Source organism: Ceratina calcarata, unplaced genomic scaffold (assembly GCF_001652005.2).
Source record: "Ceratina calcarata isolate Rehan_Ccalc_2016 unplaced genomic scaffold, ASM165200v1 scaffold435.2, whole genome shotgun sequence".
Classification (NCBI taxonomy): domain Eukaryota; kingdom Metazoa; phylum Arthropoda; class Insecta; order Hymenoptera; family Apidae; genus Ceratina; species Ceratina calcarata.
In genome coordinates this window covers 163,943-176,524 of record NW_017167275.1, presented here as the reverse complement: position 1 = coordinate 176,524, position 12,582 = coordinate 163,943, and the positions used below count along the sequence as shown (strand labels likewise).

Sequence of the window (12,582 nt, the reverse complement as noted above, 5' to 3'; positions counted from 1 at the left end):
GCCGATAGCTCGACGGACGCGTGTAATTACCTGAGCAGCCATCACTCTCTGCCTCTCGGCGATCAGGGAGCATTTCGGGCAAAGACATTCCCTGTACCGACACTCTCTCTTGTGCCCCCTCAGCCAGGAGATCAAGCCGTGATTTCTACACCGGGCGCACTTGGGTCTCCTCTGTTTCGGCTCGCCCTCCTCTTCCTCGTTCACCGTTTTGCTCCTGTTCTTTCCGCGCAACATGTTACTGTTCGTCAACGACCACCGACCATTCTAAGATTTCGCGCGGAGGATAGAGAGCTCTCGATTCTAAAGCGATTCGCGGATGGAAATCGGTCGGAGAACCACGTTGCTCGTTCGGACGTACGCGCGTGAACGGATAGACGACGCGTTAACAATGGAATCGGAAATTGACTGGCACCGAGTAGCCAGCCGACTGAAAGAAATCTCGTTCTAATCTCCGGCGAAGATTTGGATTTTTCCGTGAGATCGCGCGCGATTGGCTCACCGATACGAACAGCATCCCTCCGGAGCAGCGACAAGACAAACATCCACCGGACCACCCTTTCTCCACGATTGGCCCGGCGATGTTTGTTCTCCTCACCACACCTACTCTCCGGCTTCTGCCTTTTCTCATCCGGCTTCGACTTTGCTTCTTCGACACACGGGGCACGAGCCTCGACGGGCGGCAAGAGCGATCGTACGCGATGCATCCGGAGCGATTTTCCAGAAAGCGCGTCGTTTTCGAAACGGGGACGGTAACGGGGAAATTGGAAACGGAGACCGGGAATAAGAACTACTATGATTAAGACTGTATAATTCGCACCTTTTAATCAGTTTTCTTCGTCGATACAGATTCGTAGTCGAACGGTCGGTTAACGGTGTTCGAGTGTGGATAATAATGATGTGAACCTCGGTAACGCGTCGCGTCAGACTGGATCCGCGGCGCACCGTCCGCAACCGAACCGATCCGAGTCGGATCTGTAGGCATCGTACCGATGTCACCGCGTCGAGAAACCGACACGAATCGGTCGCGTCGCGGATTCTACATCGAACGTTTTTTGTGCCGGCCTCTGAACGCACTCCCGCGAGTAGGTACATACGTATTTAAGTGTACAGTATACAGCGCGAATCGCGCAACCATGATATGTGATTCTTTCGTTTTCGTCGACTCCGCGTCCAATCGAAAGTGGGAATCCGTTTGTTCGTTTGCATAGACACGTGGGTGCCATGAGATTCTATTCGATTCTCGTCAGGTTCGTTGATCGTTGAAAAGTTCCCACCTTCGACCCGGCCGTTCTTCTTCTTCTTCTTCTTCTTCTTCTTCTTCTTCTTCCTCCTTGCGCGTTGGATCTTCACCTGCGAAACGGAGAACCATCCTTTCCCTCGTTGCATCGTTCGTGTCCTCTTTTCTCGTCGGCGAATCGATCGCGTCACTCGATCGGCGATGCTTAAAATCTAAACAGCGGGCAACGCGTTTCGTTTGGAATTTGGCACGGACGATCTTTTCCCATTCCGATCGTGGAGTTCGTTATTCGAAGACGAATCCATCGATCCGATCACTCGATTCTCGCGGAATCTCCGGACGATTCGCTCCGGACGAGCGAAAGGAACACACGATGAACACCGCGCGTCCTTAAGGCCTAATTACATTAATCTAATCGATGAAAGAACACGACGAAGAAAAATTGGGAAAGCTCGACGCGATGCGCGGTATTCGTACACGTCTATTCGAACTGTCGTTATTAGAGATAATCTTCTCAATTACTGTACTCTATCTACGTTCCTTATATCTTTAAACACGTTTCGTTAATTTAACCCCGCGTTCGCTCTCCCGCTTGCAGTCTCTTCTCTATTCGGTCGGTATTAAAAAAAATTGAAACGAGCATTCCAGCCGCTCCGAAACTCGCTCATCTCTTACGCGTACGTCTCTAATTCTCCTATACATAAATCTCTATGACGAATGCATCTGTTATAAATAGTTGTCCTTGTCTACGCGAATCCGCCGCGCCGCGGTTCGACTTTCGCCTTCGAATAACAACCTGCCTCGGCCTACCTAAGGTACGAACACCGGGGGGTAAGTAAAGAGTAAAGCGTAACGTCGTACGCACGAGATCCGTCACGATTGGTACGCTTCGTGGTCGTACGTGACCCGGAAATCGTACGACAAACGATCGATGCGCGTACAGCATCGTACGCCTATAAGTACGCGTGACCTGCGATCAATCGAATTTACGTAAAACAATCGCGCGCTCTTCGATACCGATCAGTATTTTCATTTTTTTTTTGCTGATCGCGCGTACCTCAGAATTGATCGTAGAAATGTCGCGGATCGATGCTAACGATAAGTATAAAAAAGGAAGCTGAACGAGTCCCGTTGAGTGTCCGTGCAGAAAGAGACTAGGACGTTCGGGAAAGATAAAAAACGTATCGAAACGATCGTAAATTGTCGGACAGAATCGCGCGCGGAACAAGCTTACAATCTCTACGTGTCTCACCGATTGGCCCCGGAAAAATCATAGAATCGTCGATTCATCGAGTTTTTCTCACCGCCCTCTTTCTCTCGTCTCTCGGCTCGCGAGGGTCGCATCTCACGAAATCGCCTTTGACCACCTATTCCGTTGGACCTTGCGGCGTCCAAATATAACTTATGATATGTACGCGCGACGTACGTACGCTGGAATCGTGATTCGTCGATAGTGATCGGAGATACAATGAGAACATTGCGGAGCGAATAACGCGTAGACCCCCGTTCGTCAGACTCGCCAGCGGGACGTGTCGAAAGAACGGCACGATGGAACGAGACGATCCGAGAGTCCGTTCGACGGACGACGGGGGTGTACAAAGACGTGGGACGAACAGTAGAAGAAAGTCGCGAGGCGCGACGGTCCGGGCAGACGCCTTCGTCCGAATCGGACCGAGGTCCGATGCGTTCGCGAGAGACGCAACGCATTTGGGTAATGGCTCCCCCGAACTACGAAAGTCGAGGGTCCCTCGGTGAACGCGAGTTCGTTCGACGAACGACTCGCCAACACCGACGTGGTCGCGTGTACGCGCGTGTACGTGCGCGACGTAGAAGGGAAACACTAAAAATCTGGGTCAACGCGAGAAACGGTTGGTGCCTAATGAACTCGTGTTGGTGTGCGCGCGTGTGTGTGTGCAAGCCGATGCCTAGATACGTGTGTGACGTGTCCCTCGGTACTCGGCGAGACGAGTATCCGTGTCGTTCAGCGTCGAGTAATAAATCCTAATTGGCGTCGTTACAAAAACCTTACAACTATTCAACAAAAACCAATCTCGTAACAACATTTCTACCTAGTTTCGTCGTTTCTCGTCCGAGTAAATCGCTCTCGCGCTCCTCTTCTCGTCCCTCGCGCGACGTCGATCCCGAAGAGAGCCCGGATCGTTTCCTAGCGGTCTCGTACAGCGTTTCAAAGTGATCCCCGCGAAACGGTCGCTTCTCCGTCGTACGTGAAACGTCGACGATGCGGTGCGGACCGACGAGCTCTTTCGAGGAAAATTCGTACGTTTGGTCGGTCACGAAAGAGACGATGGGTCTCGTTCGAGTCGTTTCGTCTCTCTTTGCTCGCTTGGTCTCGATCGGTCGGAACGATCGCGTCCCTCCCTGATACGCGTATAAGTAGGTAAGCTCGGTACGGCCGAACATGGATGGTCGTCGGGACATGATACGTGAATGCGTGTGCGATGATCCGATACCGAGCGGTACAGAATGAAGAACGCGCGTCGTTGGTCTCGTGAAACCTAGGAAGCGGACCGAGTACGTCGCTCTGTATCAAAATTAAAAAATCTATCGACGAGTATAGATTACGTTCGGTCGGAATGAGACTACGGAGCGACCCCGGTGACCCGAGTCGCGATCGCTACGAGGCCGTCCACGCGGTGGTCGACCGATCTTCGAACGTCTGTTTGCTCGCGACCGTGCAAAGAGCGTACTACGAGTCTCGCGAACGAGACTAGCGTGGCCGACGCCGTTCCGGATCGGACGCGAGACGCGGTCGCCCTCGTCGTCCTTCCGACTCTCGCTGCTTACGCCGCGTCGGTTACATCACGGAGCATTTCTCCTTGAGGCTGATCGAGTTGTTGCTCTGCACCGGTTGCAGCGACACCGACCGATTCTTCTCGAGCATCAACAGGTCCCGGAACAGGGCGTTCACGTTGTGATTTGTCTTGGCGGACGTCTCCAGAAAGCCGCAGCCCCAGTTCGCGGCTTCCGCTGCCCCCTCGCTCATCGACACTTCGCGCACCGACGGGCTCTCGTCGCATTTGTTGCCGACCTGTCGACATCGACGTCCCATACACACCTGTCCGATCGAAAGAACCAACGAAAGCGAAGCGATCTCGGGTAAGGCAAAAGCGGCATGCGGGACGCGAGCGTACGAAGCACAGAGACCGACGAACGAGCATGCCTTACCAGCATTATCGGTATCTGCGATATCTCCTGCCCCTTCAGCTCCCTGATAATCGCCCAGATCGGTCGTAGCTCCTCGAGGCTCTGCCGCGAGCACACCGAGTAGACCAGAATGAAGGCGTGACCTTTGCTTATGGACAACCGCTGCATCGCGGGAAACTGATGAGACCCCGTTGTGTCCGTAATTTGAAGCGTGCATATGTTCTTATTGCAGCTTATCACCTGAAATATCGTCCCGTTTTCTCTCCGTCTCGTTCATCGCACTTCTCGTCGCGCACACAGCAGCGGGTCCCAACAGTCTCGCCGGTGAAGCTTCTCCAGCACTCGCGTGCTCTCCTCCGAGGACAGTTTTGTCGCGAACGAGCCTCACCGACGAACGATCGTCCACGACGATCGAACGTTCGCGCGGTCTCGATCGCGACCAAGGGAACCAAGTATGAATCGTGGGGCAGACCGTTCGAGGGAAGCGTCGTCGATCGGCAAACCACCGGAAAGATCGGCTTTTTTAAGAGCGAAGCGGGTCTTCTCCGATCGGCTCTGTTACGCGACTCTGTCTCGGTTCTTCGGCGAGTCGAATTTGAAATGCAAATAAAACGGAGAGAGGACGGAAAAACGTCGGAGATCCACGCCGATATCGACCGCGGTGGCACTGTTCCGCGCGAATCTCGCGATTACGGAACGAGATAACGGTAGACGAACGTTCCGTGCCACGATCTTGCATCATGTACACGCGATACGCATCATCGGGGAAACGTCACCGGTCTGCGTCACGATACACCCCCTTGCTCGTTTGATCTATGAGATCCATTACGATACGCGGCGTATGTCCATCGCTCACCGTCACCCGTCCGGTCTGACTTTCTGTTCCCTGGCACACGTCGATCGATTCGTCGATCGTTGGAAACGTCAAGTCGCGATTTCGTTCGACCGAGCCGGAGAACGGACGAGGCCCGGACCGAGAGCGTGAAGGTTCGCGGTGCACGATCGTAATCGGGAGACGGTCCCAGGCTTACCTGCCTGTAGGTGTCCTCGACAGTGGGTATGTAGGATTCGCGAAACGTTCCTTTCACGAAACGTAGCACAAGGGAGCTTTTGCCGACACCGCCCGCTCCAAACACCACCACGCGATAGTCGTTGCTCTGCTCCGGCATCCTGACATCTGCCGTCTCGTCGACGTTGAGCCCCGCCAGCCGGGGTACCTCCGCGCTCCCTTCTAGCTCCCTTCGGTCTGCCTCCGTAAAAATGAAAGAAAAAAAAAAAAAAAAATAAAAAATAAAAAATATGGTAATTGAACGCGTACGCCCACGAGCCTCGAGCAAATGTTGCAGCGACCCTCCGTTCACCCTTTTTACGCCTCTGCTGTTTACACCGGCCAATACGTATACGCGTCACGCGATGCTATCTCTCTGCGCGACGCCCACGCGATTCGTTTCGAGTGCTCGTACGTAAAGTACGGTTCGGAATCGCGATAAAGTCGCGCGTTTACTCGTGGAAAAGCCTCGGTCAACGGCAAACTCGCAATTTCTGGGGATGAAAGTCGTCGAGCCTTCTCTGACAATGAAACCGCGTCGCTCGATCGTTCGTCGGGGGAAAAAAACGATGACCCGATATGAATGCCACTCCACGATCCTCTTACAATCCGTAATCGTCCCTCTATAGATGAACGTATTCAACAAGTGACGTTTCGGGCCAGAGACCCTCGTCGCGACGATATTCCCGGTTTCGGGAAGACAGACGAGCGTACAGAATCCTGTAGACAAAACCGCGAGTCGACCGCTACCCCTTCGTCGTTCTCTCTCTCTCTCTCTCTCTCTCTCTCTCTCTCTCTCTCTGATAAACCCCGCCCTCCTTCCCCCGTGAAACGACCGATTCAAGTTGACAGGCGACGACCGGCAAAATACTCTTCTCGTCAGATCGGCGAGCCACGACCACGGTCAAACGTCGTCTACGCGTCACGAATCGCGTTAAGCGATAAGATCACGATCGCATTGACCCGGTGATGCGGCGTTGCAGCGGAGGGACGGCTGCAGACGATACACCGTCTAAGGTCTGACGAATCTGAGTGAACCTGGTAAGGCGGACGATACCGAGGCGAGCCTCTTCCTCGGTTCGAAGGGATCGCCGCCACGGGAGCTCGGGATGAATCGCGTTGGTCCTCCTCGTGGAACAGCTCCGGGGTTTCCGGCGCGCCTACCTACCAATTTCGTCCTTTCGGTTCACGGAGTTCAGAGTTCGTCGGCGGCCAGGGATTCGATCCTTTGGCAAGCGAGAGAAGCAGGAAGCGGGCAACGTGCCAAGCGAGGTGTCCTCTCGAGCCGGAACGTCGACGACGACGTCGATGACACTGGCCTCCTCGTCTAGGGTGTCTCTCGAGTGGTGATGTCCCGGTAACGCGTCGACTCTCGGTCGGACGTCCAAGTGCCCGTTAATCAGCGTATGATCGATCGACGTAGGACGTACCGCTCGATTTCTACCGGCCGCGGGATCAGCATATTCGCTGTTCGCAGGCACTGTCTCTGTGCCACTCGCCACTCGGTGCCGTGAACTTTCACGATCTCGATGGAAACGAAGCGCACGCCCTCCGCCCTCCGCATCGGGGCTATCGCCCCACTTCGCAGCCCTCGGGACGGGCGTGTGTACGTGCATTAGGTACGTGCGCACTACGCCAAAAGTATCCGGAAAATCAATAACGTGTCCGTGTGAATTCGTTTGCGCTCGTACACCGATGCATACGCACGTGCACCGTTCCCGATTACGCGTCGCTCTCGTTCGTTGCGTTCGCGGGATCGACTTTCTTTCGCGCCCGAAATCATCTTCGATCGGAGGGGATTCGCGATTATTCTAAAGGGACTCGGCCGCTTCGATCTAGAGGTCCCGTCGGATCCAGCGCGCCCGCGATGGAAAGGATTTTGCGGGAGATGTCTGGTAGAACGACTCCGAAGTACAGTCATCGTTTCTTTCTTTTTCATATTCCAAATTGTTTCGACCTTTTTCAATATCGATCGACTTGAGTTACGCCGACGTTGGTCACGGCTGGGGCCTCTCTCCTTGTGTCCTGTGCACCACCAACGCACGAACTCGCCCGAGGCTACGTCTAATATTCTTTCAACAGACGATTTTTTGTGACCACGTCGCTACCTTCGTTCTCTATCGACTCGTAAGCCCATTTCCGATTTGCCCTAACAAAGAATTTCCGTTCTAACAATAGTCGGAAAACGAGATTTCTAAATACAATATACACTTTAGCGTCGAACCTGCAATCGTGCCCACACTTGGTCGACGAACATCTCGGGCAAGGAAAATGACATCCTGCGCAATCCAAATTCAGACAATCGCAGAGATCATCCCCTGTTTGTACATAAATGCCGTTCTCGTCATACAAAGCGTGTTTCTTACAGCCCTGATACAAACGCCGATGAAGCTTTCTCTTTTCCCTCTCGCTGTGTTCCGGATCGAAATTTCGCAGGAACTTTTTCGTTATACTATCTACCGCTTTCTGACGCGATCCACGAGATCTCTACGACGAAAAGCTTGATAACGAAAATTGGGACCAATGTACGCCAACGCGTACGAAACTTACTCGTTGAGCGCGTGGAGGAGTTTGTAAATTTGATTGGCAAGTGCTTTCGAGAGCATTCCCCGTCGACTTCTGAACGTCCATACCTTTGAGCGTCAATTAAAAGACTCAGCTGTGCGTATACTACGTGTATAACCTCTCTCTGACGAATCATCCGATGCGAAGCAGCAGCGCAGATGATAATGGCGTCACAGTCAGTAGCGTAGCAGCAGTAGTCGCAGCAGCGCTGTCGTTCAATTTCCTCGAGTCTTACGACACTGGGTATCCTGGATTTCTTCTAATTTCTTCACGTTTCGTCGAACGAGATCGTTGTTGACATCTCACGTCTAGTCGGATCGAAATAACATGATTCACAAGCCCGAATCTAATTGTAAATCGAACAATGAATGTGTCGTGGCTATCGGCCATTATCGCGCATCTTTTGAAAGGTCGCCTTTACGCCGCGTTCTTCCCGATTGTTCCTAGTTGTGTCTACGGTTATTTACTTGCGAGATAAGAATCAGCTGTTGTGTCAAACAGGCTTTCGAGTTTTCGACATACTTAATAAGTACGTCGCCTGTGCGGTGTTGTTCGTTTACCGATTCGTTTGCTCGTAAAGATCGATGCTGATCAGCGAAGAACGATGAGCTATCCGGAGAAACAAGAGAACATGACGAAGGATGACTGGGTCGCCAAGTTGGAGGAGAATTCTTACACGCAACGGGTATCCATGAACAATTTGATCATGAATTATCTAGTTACAGGTTAGTTCACCAAGTCAGTCCGATCCTTCTCTCTAGCTGGAGCGCGTTCGCGCGGCGTTTTGACAAAGTCAAGTATTTCTCGTTCAGAAGGTTTCAAGGAAGCCGCGGAGAAGTTTCAACAGGAATCCGGCGTGGAACCCACGGTGGACCTGAGTTCGTTGGACGATAGAATTCGTATCAGGGAAGCGATTCAAAATGGTCGAATTCAAGAAGCGACAGAGCTCGTGAACCAGTTGCATCCGGAACTGTTGGACAACGATAGATATCTTTACTTCCACTTGCAACAGTTGCATCTGATCGAACTGATTCGTACCGGGAAGATAGAAGAGGCTTTGCAGTTCGCCCAGGACAGGCTCAGCGAAGCCGGGGAGTCGGACAACGTCATTCTCTGCGAACTGGAGCGTACTCTGGCTCTTTTAGCTTTCGACGAGCCTCACAAAAGCCCCTACAGCGATTTGCTTCATCCGACTCACAGACAAAAGGTAACCGATCGTTCGACGCCGGTTTTTTCATCGGCCTCATACATCACTGTTCGTTTCGTTGATCATCGAGTGACTTCTTACAAAACTACCGTAGATAGCGAGCGAATTGAACGCGGCGATACTAAAGATGGAACACAAGGAGTCCACGAGCCCACGATTGAACAATTTGCTTAAGATGATACTTTGGGCGCAGGACGAACTGGAGAAGAAAAAGGTGAAATATCCAAAAATGACGGACTTGGGTAGTGCTACCATCGAGAGTCCGAAATAATATCGACGGCCGTAAAGTGTTGGACGTTTATTTATTATTATTATTATCGAGAGAAGATCAACGCGCATCTGTACCATATTAGTTGTTAGCACGTGAGCAAGGTCTAGGGGAGGAACAGACTAGGACTAACTTTCAATGCGTCCCTGCCTGCTGCCTGTTCGCATTAGAATTATGATTAGAAATACATGATCGTTCGTAAGAGATTAAGATAAAAAAACTTCGTTCAGACGATATCTATACGAATAAGTGGGACGACTTTTGTTGTAAATCTTCTCGCTCGTACCGGAAATACGCGATAATTGAAAAATTCATGATCCGAGTAAGAGAACGTGGCTTACCAATATTTCTTAAATAACATGATCGCCACAAAGAACGAATCGTTTTAATTGATTAGTGCAATATGTGTAGCTAAGATTCAAGGTATTTGCAAATTATTACTCCGAGGTAAAGAAAGATCCACGAAACGGGGATTTCATGTTTTGTCGTCGGTGCGCAACAAACGAATACCGCGAGCTTACATATTTTACAATACATACTCCTCTCTCTCACACACACACACACACACATATACACAGACAGACACACATTCTCTCAGTCGATCGTGTTTGCATTGTATTGAACTTTTTATAAAGAACACACGCAACACAGCGTATTAAATGATACTTGTCATTAACGAATGAGCCTGTACAATTTAATCGATCCCGCTTGAGGCTACCATCCGAACATGTACTCCATCGCTTTCGATACTAAACCGGTAGACTTTTGTGGAACGTTCTCAGGCGTCCTCACCGACTGAGGACTGAGATTTTGATTGTAACCGACCGCCAGCGGCCTCACGTTTTGTATTCTAACAGGCGTGCGTGGCGTACTGTAGTCCGGCGACTGAGTCACTCTTCCCAGATTCGAAAAACATTTGACACCGCTTCCGTTCATCCTCGGACGATTCTCCTTGTCGTTTCCCATCGTAACGCCTTCGTCCGTGCACGGAATCACGCCTATCATTACCGATCCCGAGACCACGTTACCGTTACAAGCGAGCGCCCTTTGTGCCTCTTGTTCCGACGCGCATTTCAAGTGGATCCAATTGCTCTGCGCGTGCGGTGGAGGATGTTTGTCTACTATCCGAACTCTACTCGAAACGTGAGCCAAAACGGAATTAAGATCGCTGGGAGGGAAACCGAACACGGTCACCCATTGTAACAGACCTTGCGATTCGTTCGCATTAGGATTCAACGAGCTCTCGCTGAACAGAGAGGTGTTCATCACCGTGTTTGTCAGATACCTCGGTTGTTGATTGGAAGACAAGCTCTGGTTTGCCGCCGATACGTAGGGCGATGCGGTTTGCGAGGTGTCCAAAGTATCGAACAGTCCTCTGGTCGGTGGTCCACCGGTGTGACTCTCTGTGACCATCTGTGACGTATTCGGCGTGTTCCCACCGAACACCGCTTTTTGCCGATTGGTACGATAATCCGGAGTACCGTAATGAGACAAAGGAGACGTCAGAGGAGCGTGACCGATGTGCAGTTGCCTCGGAGTGTCTTGAGGGCTGGTCAGGCTTATCTTAGCCGGCTGAAAGGGAAACGAGAAAGAGTCGATACTTTTCCAGATTTTCTCGGATAAATCGCTTACGGTTTTACGATACGTACAGTCGTGGTATCGCCTAAGAGGAAGTTCGGAAGATACGCCGACGTTCCTGGGCTTCCAGGGCTCTGCATAGGACTTCCGACGGGTGATCCAAGTGCCATGGGTTCCATCTAAATAAAACGTAGTTACGTCGATGAGCCTCCCCCGATCGAAAATAAATTGTGAACCAATATACACGAGCACACGTTTCAAGCGAGGAGTGAATGGTAAGCAATTAGCAAAGATCAGTCGAGAATATGCCTATAGAGAACGATAGACGACACGTAGAGCCAAGTTACATTGATCTAGGCATCGGTTGATAATCGCGTAAAAATGGTTTTATCCATGAGATTGACGTTGACGCGTAGAGGTTATAGAGCTACGTCGGTCATTCGTCTGCATGCACGCGAAACAAATATTATCGTACCTTCTGCTACCTACTGTTTTTAGTTAAAAAATTCTCTATTTCATTCGACGCAGCGTATGAACACTCAAATATTCACGCATGAAATTTTCGTGAAACGAGCATGGATATTCGAAAAACGAACGTACCGTTCGAATAACGAACTTTTGTTTGCCATTGTACACATACCTCAAATGAATTTCGGGTTGCTCGTGGCGCCATCTAGCGTTCATGGACGCGAAAGTGCTTGGCACCGATGAATTTTTAGTTCATCGTGGCGCCATCTAGCGTTCACGGATGCGAACCCGCTTTTCTCTCTGGTGCAGCAATATTGCAAAAAACTGTTTTTCTGTTTTTCGCCAATAACTTCCAGACGGATGGACTTAGGGTAACGTTTATATGCTCATTTTGTAGGGGACGACGAGATCTACAATCTCTATATAACAGTTTCTCGCTAGCATCAATAGTTTACGAGTAATTTGCAAAAAACTGTTTTGCGTTTTTTGCAAATAACTCGTTAAGGGGGTAGACTCCGATGACAGCGCGATAAGGTAGACTGTCAACGTTATCCACAAAATTAGCCAAAAATATGGGTTTACGGGAATCGACTTTTCGTCCTTATATGAGAACATTTTTTGATCGTCAGGTACCTCTTCAGAAAGAGGAAAGTTCAATCTAGCGCGGTCTGGTCATTATTTAATCAGAATATGCTGATATTTAGTAATATTAGCGTTATAATATGGACGAAAAATCGTAGTTACAATGCCTGTGTTTAGAAACGATTTTTTATTAAAAACAGATTGTTTTCGTTAAAATAATGACCAGACCGCGCTAGATTGAACTTTCCTCTTTCTGAAGAGGTACCTGACGATCAAAAAATGTTCTCATATAAGGACGAAAAGTCGATTCCCGTAAACCCATATTTTTGGCTAATTTTGTGGGTAACGTTGACAGTCTACCTTATCGCGCTGTCATCGGAGTCTACCCCCTTAAGTCTATTCTTGCTTCGTAGTCTTTTACCGTGCCCACATCATATTTATCCTTCGCAAACACTGTTTTATAT

At 50.4% G+C, this 12,582-nt stretch overlaps 4 protein-coding genes across 11 annotated transcripts in view; 1 reads left to right on the top strand and 3 right to left on the bottom strand.

Moving 5' to 3' along the window:
- Hou (GID complex subunit 8 homolog protein Houki) overlaps positions 1-10,170 on the top strand; it is a 13,789-nt gene extending 3,619 nt beyond the window's left edge. Inside the window, exons 1-4 of one of the 3 annotated variants that reach the window (XM_018027956.2) lie at positions 7,273-7,361; positions 8,596-8,740; positions 8,828-9,222; positions 9,317-10,170. In XM_018027956.2, the coding sequence (XP_017883445.1) occupies positions 8,620-8,740; positions 8,828-9,222; positions 9,317-9,493 (693 nt within the window). In that variant the 5' untranslated portion in view covers positions 7,273-7,361; positions 8,596-8,619 and the 3' untranslated portion in view covers positions 9,494-10,170. Of the gene's footprint in view, positions 1-7,272; positions 7,362-8,154; positions 8,741-8,827; positions 9,223-9,316 lie in introns of those variants that run through there. The other 2 variants (XM_026815227.1, XM_018027957.2) reach the window with 2 other exon arrangements.
- LOC108626962 (GTP-binding protein Di-Ras2) lies at positions 797-7,070 on the bottom strand. Of its 6 annotated transcripts, none has more exons than XM_018027954.2 (5): positions 6,619-7,070; positions 5,434-5,648; positions 4,424-4,642; positions 4,043-4,286; positions 797-3,779 (listed from the first exon to the last, which is right to left on the bottom strand). In XM_018027954.2, exons 1-4 carry the CDS (start codon positions 7,064-7,066, stop codon positions 4,053-4,055), a joined length of 1,116 nt encoding a protein of 371 aa, XP_017883443.1. In that variant the 5' UTR covers positions 7,067-7,070; the 3' UTR covers positions 797-3,779; positions 4,043-4,052. The 6 variants fall into 6 exon arrangements, with proteins under 6 accessions (XP_017883443.1, XP_017883442.1, XP_017883441.1 ...); XM_018027953.2 differs by having other exon boundaries at positions 797-3,753; XM_018027952.2 differs by having other exon boundaries at positions 797-4,286.
- Positions 7,363-8,194, bottom strand: LOC108626964 (ARL14 effector protein). Its single transcript, XM_018027959.2, has 3 exons — positions 8,001-8,194; positions 7,675-7,937; positions 7,363-7,599 (listed from the first exon to the last, which is right to left on the bottom strand). Exons 1-3 carry the CDS (start codon positions 8,079-8,081, stop codon positions 7,515-7,517), a joined length of 429 nt encoding a protein of 142 aa, XP_017883448.1. The 5' UTR covers positions 8,082-8,194; the 3' UTR covers positions 7,363-7,514.
- LOC108626930 (uncharacterized) overlaps positions 9,506-12,582 on the bottom strand; it is a 9,361-nt gene continuing 6,284 nt past the window's right edge. The window contains exons 7-10 of the mRNA XM_018027884.2: positions 12,505-12,571; positions 11,669-11,741; positions 11,140-11,247; positions 9,506-11,062 (exon numbers count right to left, since the gene is read on the bottom strand). Coding sequence (XP_017883373.1) covers positions 10,205-11,062; positions 11,140-11,247; positions 11,669-11,741; positions 12,505-12,571 — 1,106 coding nt within the window. The 3' untranslated portion in view covers positions 9,506-10,204. The remainder of the gene's footprint in view (positions 11,063-11,139; positions 11,248-11,668; positions 11,742-12,504; positions 12,572-12,582) is intronic.